This window comes from Polyodon spathula, chromosome 8, assembly GCF_017654505.1.
Source record: "Polyodon spathula isolate WHYD16114869_AA chromosome 8, ASM1765450v1, whole genome shotgun sequence".
Taxonomy (NCBI): Eukaryota; Metazoa; Chordata; class Actinopteri; order Acipenseriformes; family Polyodontidae; genus Polyodon; species Polyodon spathula.
Window position 1 is genome coordinate 10,126,248 of NC_054541.1, and position 12,369 is coordinate 10,138,616.

General features: G+C 36.8%; 1 protein-coding gene across 3 annotated transcripts in view; it reads left to right on the top strand.

Annotated features, from left to right (window-relative positions):
- The window catches only part of LOC121319352 (death-inducer obliterator 1-like), a 36,417-nt gene that overhangs the window by 18,783 nt on the left and 5,265 nt on the right, over nt 1–12,369 (top strand). For all 3 annotated transcript variants that reach the window (XM_041256706.1, XM_041256707.1, XM_041256708.1), the window contains 9 exons: nt 4,922–5,408; nt 5,878–6,037; nt 6,776–6,892; nt 7,213–7,323; nt 7,714–7,846; nt 7,970–8,531; nt 8,651–8,804; nt 9,353–9,442; nt 9,699–9,894. In XM_041256706.1, the coding sequence (XP_041112640.1) occupies nt 4,922–5,408; nt 5,878–6,037; nt 6,776–6,892; nt 7,213–7,323; nt 7,714–7,846; nt 7,970–8,531; nt 8,651–8,804; nt 9,353–9,442; nt 9,699–9,894 (2,010 nt within the window). The remainder of the gene's footprint in view (nt 1–4,921; nt 5,409–5,877; nt 6,038–6,775; nt 6,893–7,212; nt 7,324–7,713; nt 7,847–7,969; nt 8,532–8,650; nt 8,805–9,352; nt 9,443–9,698; nt 9,895–12,369) is intronic.

Here is a 12,369-nt window from a genome sequence, read left to right on the forward strand (position 1 = left end):
AGGTTAATATTGTATAAATGTGAAGTTGGGGAGGTTTGCATAACACATGGTTTTAAAATGGATAAAGCCATGTATGGGTGAAATGGAATTTGGATTTGACTGCAGCACACATTTCTGCAGACTTCTTTCCACCCTTTCACTGCTGAAGTCTTCTGGAATGGCTACAAAGAACTTACCAAGAGGACCTGAACAGTCTAAACAAGGATTCTGCTCCAAGATGTGTTCGGGGATCAGTCTGGAAGACATTTACATATTGATTTGATGAAATACTCCTAGATCAGTATACAAATACATCAGCTAGATGTGTGCTTACATCTAGTATATATTTTACAGATAACCTTATTTAAAAAGTAGAGCAGTGTCTGCTTTTTGAAGTAATTTTCACAGCAGATTAATATGTATTGATATATTTACAATAGTTTTAGTTTTGGACTAGGAGCAGAGTGTTAGTTTTTTATAAGCCTGCAAAGGTCTAACACAAGTCAATATGAAAGATGCTGACAATTATTGATTTATGTCTCAGGGTATTGGAAGGTAAAGGAATTCTTTGTTCTCAAATACCAAAGCTTGTAACACATACACCCCATCACTTGATTAGTAATATAAGAGGATGCAACGATTGTGTTTCTGAGTGGTCCATTCAAGACCCGTTAAAGTCTGGTGGATAACAGCAGAAACTGAAGACAAGTTTGTCAAGGACCAGTTGTCTGTCAGTTACAAGGGAGGCAGCCGTGAATCTTAATCCCTAAAGTTTTTTTTATTTATTTATTTCTGGGGGAGGGGTTTAACATCCAAAATGAAAGGCAAGAACTGCAAATCGAGAAACAACAAAATGACCCAGATGAGTTATTTAAATGGGGGATGTTTTGAGGTTTATTTAGATCTGCAGCTATTCATTTTAAGGACAGTACCACATTCTTACAAAAAAGAAAAAAGCCATTTGTACACAGATAACTGAACAGTAGTAGTTTAGGAGTAGTATTCTGTATGAAGTGCAGTTACATTCTGTCACAACACAAGAAAACAGCCATGATTGCTGTAAACATTTACAACAGTATATATAAATATTATTTATATATACTATATAAATATTATTAGTTATAGATTGTAGGTGCAGCTAAGGTTACATTAACAATGTGTGTGAGAGATCATATCATATATGTCCATAGCCTAAAAGTGATCTGATAAAGGGAATTTTACTACAACCTGTTACTTAATTTATTGGATTGTAGAATGCACAATAATGCATTTGTAATATATATTATATATTATATATATATATATATATTATATATATATTATACTATTATATCCTATTAGGGGTGCCATGAAATGAGGGGTGCCATGAAGTACAAACTATCCCTATTGTAAAATAGAAATTATATCTCCACCATATTGCAAATATAGAACATTGCAGTGTGATGATAACATCAGCTATTAATACACAGTTGTACAGTTTGTACCATAAACCAGATAGGATAAGAAAACAAAAAATGAAGAAATTGTACTTTTGGTACCTGTAGTGGTGGAACATAAATAGACAAACATTAATTCAATACATTTTGTTGCAGCTCCAGTTTGTATTTCAATAACATTATTAGGGAGTCTTAGTTCTTGATGAATTGTGTGCATTTTGTGGACTTTATTTCATTTTTCAAATGATGGAGTAGCCTTTCCAGTCTGTTTAAATGTGCTTTGCCTATACATCACCTTATTTTAGAGAGGGAATTGATAGGTCATGATCATTTGAAAGGTAATTGCTTTTATAGTTATATATATATATATATATATATAATTACACACACACACACACACACACACACACACACCACTTTGCCTTTTAAATGGTATGTGATGTAAACACTACAAATTCGTGCAGCCTTCTTGTAATCTACTTTTTTATTTCTATGGTCACTACAAATGAGTGCCCATATAGTCACCACTGTCATCTGTTACCACTGGTGACGTTACCACATAACGTTTTGACATAACCGCTGGAAACCTGGTATGAAGTTAGATGTTACTAAGGTCCTATAGAATAGCAGTTGGATCACAAGTTTTATTGTGTGAAATCCAGTGCCGTCAGCAATGTTACTGCAACAACACGAGTATATTTTTATTAAAGTACATGCTTTTTATATGAAGTCATACAAGCAATATCCACAACTGTTTAAAAGCAGTTTAAGTTAATTGAATGTTTAAGTCAGATAAAGCTAGTTACTAATATAAAAGCTTTCTGTGGGCAATTCCTACCAGAATCTAACATTCTTTTATAATTCTAGAACGTGTGTTTACTGGAACTCGATTGTTTTGTTTAGTAATACCAACTTATCATTTTTAGGTTTGTGGTAGTATCAGGTAAGGGAAAACAAAGAAGTATATTAGGACTCGAGGTGAAAATGGACAACAACAAACAGTATTGTGTATCCTGTAAATTTACATTTCATTTAATCAGTAAAAAAAATTATTATATATATATATATATATATATATATATATATATATATATATATATATATATATATATAGATAGATAGATAGATAGATAGATAGATAGATAGATAACCCATCTTATCAAGAGGGTCCTAAAAACAACAAACTTCTTGGGTGATGAGGTATAGAAGATTAGATGGACACATTATTGGTTACAACAGAGCAAGAACAATAGATACTGTGAAAACAGTAAGATCTGTAAGTTTGCTTGGGAATGTTTCCAATTGGTATAGTATTCTCAAAGATCAGACTGGCAGACTGTTTCTTGATGGGTAGAAACAAACACAGGCCTGTTTTATTGTATAGGATTCATTTCCAGTGGATTGTGTGACAAGTGTTTAAGCTACTAGCAGCATTGTGCCTAAACTTCACCTACAGCTGATACACAAATAGTTAGCATTTTCATAGCACTCCACCAAAACTGAGCATTCATCTGGAAATTCTAATTTTTTTTTTATTTTTTTTTTTATTTAAGTTCTGTAGCACCTTGGTCAGTCAAATGCCTGTGGGTAATAATGACTTGTGGCATACCTTTGTTGTAAATGGTAAATCAAGTTAAAACACAGGGAAGCATGTTTGTATTTTGAAGTGTGGATGAGTATTGCCCATTTCCAATGTGGTGAGCACTGTTGTGCACTGCATGAACTGTATGCTCTGGGTTAGACCAAGTTCTTTGAAATGCAGCCTTGTTGTTCTGTGTCTTTGAATGGCTTGGTCTAGAATTGTGTGTTGCAGATAGCTTTCCCTTCCTCTAGGGTAAGAGCAGATGGCTCTGGGTCTGCCTTCAACAGACCTTGTAAGCGGGACCCATTGGAATGAAGTGAACACAGGGTTAAGAAATTGACACTATACAGCCAACACAACAGCTACTGTGTGAAGTGAAATGCATACTTTTACAATGCTCATACAAAAATAACAAATGCATTGTACCCAGAATCTGGTGCATTACTTTTGCTTATGCAATGCATTTGTTGTTGAATAGTATACAAGGTCTGAAAGGATAGACTGTTGTGGTAGATTGTTTGCAATTGTTTCCCTTCTCAAGAATGAGTTAGGAATTGTCTTTTACACATTTTTAGGCTGGGAAGAGTCCTATATAAATCATCTCGCAACACTATCCCTGGAGACAAAATGAAAATACTAGCAGCTGACTAGATCATGCTCCAAAACAGTACCAGTATACCCAATACACTTCTTTAACAATACAATGGACTCCTCCTTGACCTCCTTTCACTAAAGAACAGACCTCTCACACATACCCCCTGCTGGAGATGTACAAGTTTTTAACCTCTTTTAAAAACTTCTCAACACTTTGAGAAATGCAGTTAATTATTGAAGACGATGGTCTGTTGTACACTTTAGGGTATAATTGCATATTGCTCATGTGAGCAAGTATTCAAAATAATAAAGAACACTAAGGAAGATAACCTAGTCTGTCTGTTTGTGCCCAGTTTATGTAGTGAAAAAAATAAGGAAAAGTGCATTTTTTTAATGGTCCTGTGCACTGCATGTTTGCAAATTGGGTGTTAATACTGCTGCCTCTATAGAAAGGGTTTGATGAGAGTTCTACTGGCTTACACACAATTCTAACTATATGGTGAAATGCAAACCATAATGTTAAGTATGAAATGTGAGCCAAAAGATCCAGGTTAGCGCATCATTTTTTCATTGAGTAGAAGTTGATGTTACTGAACTAGCAGGATACATGGTTATGGTGGTGTGAGCAAATTATACATTTGCAAAACTCTGAGAAACCCTAACCTATGTAACTTTGCAGGTTACCACCTCTGAAATTCTGTATATTTATAATCTTTGCAAACTTACTGGTTAAACCTTGTTGATACAAACCAACTAGAAGTAAAAAAAAAAAAAAGTTTTATAAAGCACATTTGCTGGGCTCTCTAGATAAGCCAAGTGCTAAAATATGACTACTGTGGAAATTGAATACCTGCAAGTTATAGGTTACAAGTAGAAAACATTAAAATAAGTTTAGAAGTGTGTTTTAATATGAACTAAATTATTAGAAAATATATAATAATGGATGGTCGCTTCCATTTGTTCCCACAGCTTTTTCACAAAAATGATGTGATTATTGCTATGTTGATAATCTTTGTAAATCGGGGGCCTTAATAGTAATCGTATGATCAGTCTTACTAGCTCTGACTGACAAAATACACCTTCATATGAGGGGCTCAATTACAATTACAGCTCTGGTTTACCTTTCTTAATACAAGACTTGACTATCACAAATGCCAGGTTTAATGAGTATTTAAATATGGCTTATTAAGAACAGGTGATATGCATTAGCACATTGGGGTTCACCATGTGAGTGGTTTCTGTATTTAAATCTTTTATACTGCATGTAATAACAGACTACACATTTTTGCGTGCTGCTTGTTTGACTGTTGAAGATTTATGCTTTCAACAGCTGCAAAGGAGACAGAAGGAGATGGCAGCAAAATGGAGTCGACTACAATAAGCAAACAGCCTTCTGGGCCAGCCTCAACCAATCCAGCAGCCAAACAACACCATGCTTCTGGTGGGGTTCCTGCTAAAGCGAAGAAGCACCCTCTTCCATCTGCTGCCAGCAGTTCGGCTTCCAAGAAGACACCACCGTCTTTGAACAAAGCAAAGAATCTTAAGAGCCTCAGCCCTGTTCCTAGTGCAGGTCTATCTGCCTCTAAACACCATGCCACTGGGGCTCTGAGTATCACCAAGACTTCATACACAATACCCAAGAAACTGCCGTCCACTTCCAGTGCTGCCCCTGCAGCGAGACAGCCTTCAGGGTCGTCGGTAACCGCTGCCCCTGCCGCTCCGTCCAAACCAGCCCTGCCCAGCGCTTCCCAGCCTCAACCCAACATCCAAATCAGACAGAACATCCGCCGCTCGCTCACTGAGATTCTCTATAAAAGGTGAGGCTCTGTATACTTGGGGGAGGGGAGGGGAGTTCATTCAAAGATATTCCTTTGGAAAGTGTCTTTTTAAAACAGGTCATTAATTTGTATTTAATGGTGGGGGGTGGAAAGCCAGGTTCCATCCCAACTTTACCCATGCACCCACTTCATAATCCTCTCCCACCCAAGTATAACCAGGCACTTGGTCATAGTGATGTGGTGTAACATTTGTCAAACGTTAACTGTTGGTGTTGTAGACTGTTGACGATGACAGGCTTAAAGACAATTTTAAAAAGAAAAAAACTGATATACAACATGTTATAAAATCTCTTAATTTATGTCACTTAGGTAGATGTTAACCTAAAATTACCTTTTCAATTTATTATTAAATTATTGCTAAGTTTGTTTGAACAAAGTTTTTGGGGGCCACCAGCTAGTCTTCCTCCCTAAAGATAAAATGCTAACCCATGTGCATTTTTCTTTTAAGGGTGAGCGACAGCGATGACCTAGATATATCAGAGAATGAGGTTGGCAAGATTGCTTTCAACATTGAGAAAGAAATGTTTAGCATGTTCCTGAACACAGACAATAAATACAAGAATAAATATCGGAGCATCATGTTTAATCTCAAGGATCCTAAAAACAAGGTGAGCTGCCACAAAGTTCCATCAATTAAAGTGAATAAAGTGACTGATTACAAACTGGCATCACAGGCAAGCTGCTCTTTGATAAGTTACTGATTTTTGTTCAGTTGTTATGCTTAAATGGTAAATACTGTAATTAAATAGGGGGGGGGGGGGGGGGGGGGGGGGGGGGGGGGGTTGTTGAATAGTACAGCTACAGGTTTTTCTTAGCAGCCTCTGCGTTATTAAATATTTTTTAAAATATAATTTTAGTTTTTTTAAACATTCCACAGAACAATAAAAATAATAATAAAAATATATTCCAACAATACAACAAAAAATACAATATACAAGTTAGTGAAGTTGTTTAGATTGGTAACGCTTTATATTGGGTGGCATAAATTAATATTAAATAGATATGCAATTGCATATTAAATTAATGTTTAATAGATATTCAAAAGCTGGTTTCTTGCTAAATGTTAGCCTAATGTCGCTTGAAAAGCCATGTATATTACGTTGTGTCACCCTTGAAAATATGTAATAATTTCCCATTGTTCCCAATTGCATATCTGTTAAATATTAATTTAATATTAATATGCAATTGCATATCTATTTAATATTAATTTATACCACACAATATAAGGCGTTACCATTTGATCAATATATAGAATAATCATACATCCACGGTTATCAGTTAAAAACAGTCATATTCTCTGTGTATAAATGAATAGTTTTTAACCCTGTATTTATGGTTGTTTTCAGGGTCTGTTTTATCGTGTGATTGGGGCTGAGATTTCTCCCTACAAGCTGGTGAGGTTAAACCCGGAAGAGCTCCTGTGCAGGGAGGTGTCCGAATGGAAGGAAAGGGAAACCAGTGAGGTGAGTTCAGCTTTTAACTTTTCATGCGCAATACTGTGCAGTAAAATGTTATCTGCAATGCAGCATGCATCTGTTGCACCAAACCTTATTACATTAAGAAATATTAAAGGTTTAAGTACACAGTCAACCGACTAAAGCTGAAACATGTTACCAAGTTTAACATGTTTATTCCATGAGTTGATCGTTCATTTAAATAATTTAAACCAGTTATTTGTTACAAAAAAATACTTTGAAACCAAACAAGTTGCTTTTTTTCTGTAAAAACAAACGCTGACTTCATTACCTTTTTTTTTTATTATTATTATTACCACCTTTTTTAGGCCCAAGAATCAAGCCAGAAGTCTCAACGTGAACCTCAGAAATATGGGCTGAAGCAAGAAAACGTGCCCGATGTGGATATGGAGGAATCTCCACCAATGTCTGATGGAGACGTATGTATTTTCAACAAGCTAGCTCTTCCCACTGATCTCACTGCATGCCAATATCATTTCCGCTCAGACCAACTTTGTGACAATGAAGTGAACTCTGGTTCTAGGCCACTGTTACAAAGAAAGATTTATGTTGACTTCAGGCATATGGTCTTCCTGTTTTGTCAGTGGGGACTTGCACATAAAACAAATCAACTTTTTTTTTTTTTTTGTAATTAAAGTTGAAATAGTAAATTAGCAACTTGCTCTTTTTACTACAGTAAATATAAGTTTGATGTGATTTAGCAAGTTTATGGTGAGTATTTTTTATGCATAGTTTAGTTTTCATCTAATGCATAATGTATCATTTGAAATATCTGCAGAATTTAACTAGAATGGTTTGCATTATTTAAGGAACAAGAGGAGCCTAAACCCTCCCCTCCAAAAAGCACTCTTCCAGTTCCTGACATCTTCAGCAGCATGTTGAAAGACACCACGAGTGAACACCGTGCCCACCTCTTTGATCTAAACTGCAAGATCTGCACAGGTAAACCAATCCACACACAGAAGCAAGGCTGCTGTTTAAGTGCACATATTTCCACATATCTGATCAGAAACGTCCAGTGCAATAACCTTTTTACTTTTCTATTTTTTTTACTTTGCCTTACAGGCCAGATGTCTGCAGAAGAGGAACCGGTGTCAAAAAAACCAAAGATATCAGTAACTACTACTGTGAAAAAGCCAGAGCCTAAAATAAAACAAGAGGCCAGACCCACAGTGGCATCCGATTCTGGGGCATCACCAAAAACAGCTGACGGGAAATTGCAGTGTGCCCCAGGCAGCACAACCGCAGAGAGCACCCCTGAACCCAAGTGGAAGACTGAAGTCCATCACTCCATTACTGACTCGCCAGCATCGCCTGAACAACCTAGCAGTCCTATTAGCACATCCTCCTCTTTCACTCCCATCCCTATCCCAGCAGTGTCTTCAGTAACTATCATGCACAGAGACCCCAGGACAGCAGGGTACCGTCCTTCTGTTACAGTGACTCCTGTGCCGCTGATCGTATCCACTGAGGCAGCAGCTGCTAGCACCACTGCAGCAGGATCGAAAACCGAGATTACCAAACCTGCAATGCCTCCCCCTCCACCAGCTGCTCCCAAGTCAATACTGTTGAAACCTGTTTCTTCTCCGGATACAAGATACTTTTCCACATCTTCATCTAGTATCAGGTGCCTGATCAGCTTCAGTTTTAGTTTAGAAAATGCTAGGCATTAGAACTTTTGACAGTGTCATTTTTCAAGATTTTGCATTTTGTGTTTCTAATCAGCAAACTCATGTTTTGTTGCAGCATTGCTGAGTCCCGGTCCCCTCAGGATGGAGAAACCACAGTCTTCCTAGCTAAGCAGGAGATTGCTTGGAAAGGATTTATCAACATGCACACTGTGGCAAAGTTTGTCACTAAAGCTTATCTGGTTTCCGGGTCTAGTGACTTTCTTGCAGAGGTTAGATCAAATCTTAAATCCCTTGTTTTATAATGTAGTCTTCAATAAATAACTTGAATATGCTATGAAGGTAAAAGGTAAAAAAAAAAAAAAAAAAAAAAAACCCCCCTGTAAAATCATAAATTAATAGTTAGTGAAGAATTGAATTGATAAGATGAGGAACAACACAAAATTAGCATCTTGACTGACAGTGTGTGTGTGTGTGTGTGTGTGTGTGTGTATATATATATATATTCAATTTAACGCCACAGTGTTTATTTTAAATTGATCAAAATGATTGCTGCGCTTAAGAGGGCGGCCTTTATTAATAAAACTACGATTTTTAAACACTGCAATATTTTATTACATGATTTTAGAAGTATCGCGATTGCTTATTTTCTGTAATACATATGGCCTGTCTGTATGTAGCAGTGTGTGTGGCTAACCTACTTTGACTACAGTACATTTATCGGTGACAGTTACCAAGAGCCTGTCATGCATGTAGTGCTACTAATGTTTGCAATACAGTAATCCGATCATTTGAAAAATAAGCATTATTCCTTGTTTAGGATTTACCAGATACAGTCTACATCGGCGGTCGCATTTCCCCACACACAGTCTGGGATTATGTGGGGAAACTAAAATCATCTCTATCTAAGGTAAAGAGACTATTATGAAGCTAGTTTTATTTATTGGACACTGGCACTAAAGCAAGTGAAAAAGCAGCACTTGGACATCTTTAAATGCTTTTGTACTGCACTGACAATTAATTGTGGATTCTTTTTTAGTATTTTCAGAGGGTGGTGGGTGGGGTGCGGTGAGGTTGACCTGTTGAGTTGCATTTTGGCACAGTAATTTAACCACAAATAGTATTATGTGTTTTGCACTGGTGATGCTACTTGTGTTTCTCTACAGGAGCTGTGCTTAATCCGCTTCCACCCTGCAACTGAAGAGGAGGAGGTCGCGTACATCTCTCTCTTCTCCTATTTCAGCAGTCGTGGGCGCTTTGGTGTGGTAGCCAATAATAACCGACGCATTAAAGACCTCTATCTCATCCCTCTAAGCGCCAAGGACTCTATCCCATCCAAACTTTTGCCTTTTGATGGGCCAGGTAAGCTTCAGTTCTGTAGGATGAGAAATTCACTGCACCTGTTCGAAATACAAAAGACAAAAAAATGCATTTGTTATCCTGTTTTGCTTGAACATTTTTCAAATGATGAATTTCTTTATTCACACTTTAGCAGGTAAGTACAAGCAACCCTCTACAATGTGTGTTAAAGCTCTTGGTTACGTTGTAATGCGTAACCGATTTAAAGCAAATGGCTCTTTTCTTTTCTTCCATCAGACAATACTATCTTCCTGTTTTTCTATATTTTATCTTTTTGTTATATTATGTAATTTCTATATTGTACATGGCTTTAATAAATAAAGAATGATATGCATCCTTTAGTGGTATAGTTTTAGATGTCACTGCTCTTGTTTTTATCACGCATGATGTATATGATTTTTTTTTTGTGACACTAAAGAAACTTTTTTGAGGGACAAGAAAACTGGTCTACATATAGGCTTGCCACAATTATTTCTCTACACCAAATCATTTATTTTCTTGTGCATGCACCATCTGTTTTTATTTTAGAAAGGCAAATATAATATAAATACTGGTGTACTTTTGTAATAAATTGTTTTACTGAAATACACTCTTTGGTTTACAAGAACAGTAAGTGGCAAGTTCTACCCGTGCTACTATCCTGATTCACTTCTGCATTGAGCACATATGTAACGTAGCAACAAAAAATAAAGCAAAAGCTTTATTTATTTATTTCTTTTATTGAAAAGTAATGTAAGAATATTTAGCTAGTCTGTAGCAGTGCATCACTGCTTTGGAACAGTTGATTTGGCACTGTGCAAAATTCATCTCCTGTTCCTTATTCAGTTCTGTGATTCTGGCTTAAAGAATTCAAGAGTTACCTGTAAGCTTGGAATTAGAACATTTTCAGTTCCTTTAATGGTTAGTTCAGGGGGATATTTCTGCACAGTATTTATGAGAATAAGCTTGCAGTATGATAGTTTGTTCAATATCACATAGTAGGATGATGGACAGTGGAGTGGGCATGAAGAAGAAATATCTGTTATAGGCTATTCATCAAGATTGCTGGCTGGCCTTCAATTTGTATGTTTTGCAGTGTGTACATTTTACACATGCTTTCTCAAAGTCCAAGTCAGACCTTACCAGCCCAGTCAGGACAGATGCCAAGCTGGATCCAGCCTGCCATCAAGGTGGAAGAAAGGCACAGATCCTGAACTAGGTGGAAAACATGTCCGAACACACTGAAGGAAGGCAATACCTGGATTCAGTCTTTCTTTGGTTTTAAATGCTACATGTGTGTGACTCTCATACCATTGCCAGGTTCTACTGTTAGCTTAATAGAATACATCATACACCCTAGAGAGCTGTCTCTATTAAAGCCTGGAGAAGTTCAAACAGTTATGAAGTATTGTACAGTGTGACATGATTTCACTGAATTATGACTGCCTGCCTTTTCTCCAACTGGATGCCTCTGTGATCATTCAAAGACATGTGCTAAAAAAATCCAGATTTCCTGGTACTTCAAGGATAAGCATTCAGTAACATTACACGCATTACTGTGCTACTGTTGCCAGGAGTCTTACTGGAAGTGCATCTTTTGAGGTTATGTTTTTATGTACATTTTCAATAATTAGGAACAAAGAAGAAAAGCATATTGAGCAAGGCTTCAGGCAGGATGTTCAGCTTACTGTCTGATTCTGTAACAATAGAGTGAACAAACCTCAGCATTTGGATCTATCAACATGGCATGAAAATGGTACAGCTGTGCTTTAGGACAATTGTAGTCAAGACACACACAAACATTTACACACGCATACCGGTACAGAACAGATATTAGTAATGAATTAGCCTTTAACACCCAGTGGAATAATAACTAAGTGCAAGGGCAAAGGAATATTTTCAGAGTTTAATAAAGCAATTTTATTAATACAAACCCTGAATTGTTTCATGTTGGTATTACGTAGTTATTTTATTCCTTTGAGAAAGTTGGACTTTGCGTTTGCCCCTTGTGTCTTAAAACACTGCAATCTGCTTTGTCAGCATATGCAAAACATTAACAAAAAACAACTCTAGGGACATCCTTTTAAAACTTGTTCAAGTCAATGTAAATATAGTGACATAATATTTCAGAAGGGCACATACAAATGCATTTGTGGGATTCCTGGAGGATATGCCCTTTACACACTTAACTGCACCATTTACACTGAGAATGGGGTATTAAGCACAGAGGGCAACACAGCGTCAATTAGAAAATAAGACTTGCAGATTCACTAATGTTCAGAACAGAATAAAACATGGGCAGCATAATCAAATACAAGTTACGCTAGTGCCCAGTTTCACAGCTCTCATTCATTGTTTAGTTGAATACATTTCTGAACGACTTCACTCTAAATAGCAGCAACATTACCTCTCCACCCTGACAATCCATATTTTAGACAGCCGTACCTTAACAAGATGGTCAGGTCAGTGAAGCCAGACCTGCAGTAAGAAGGCATGCTT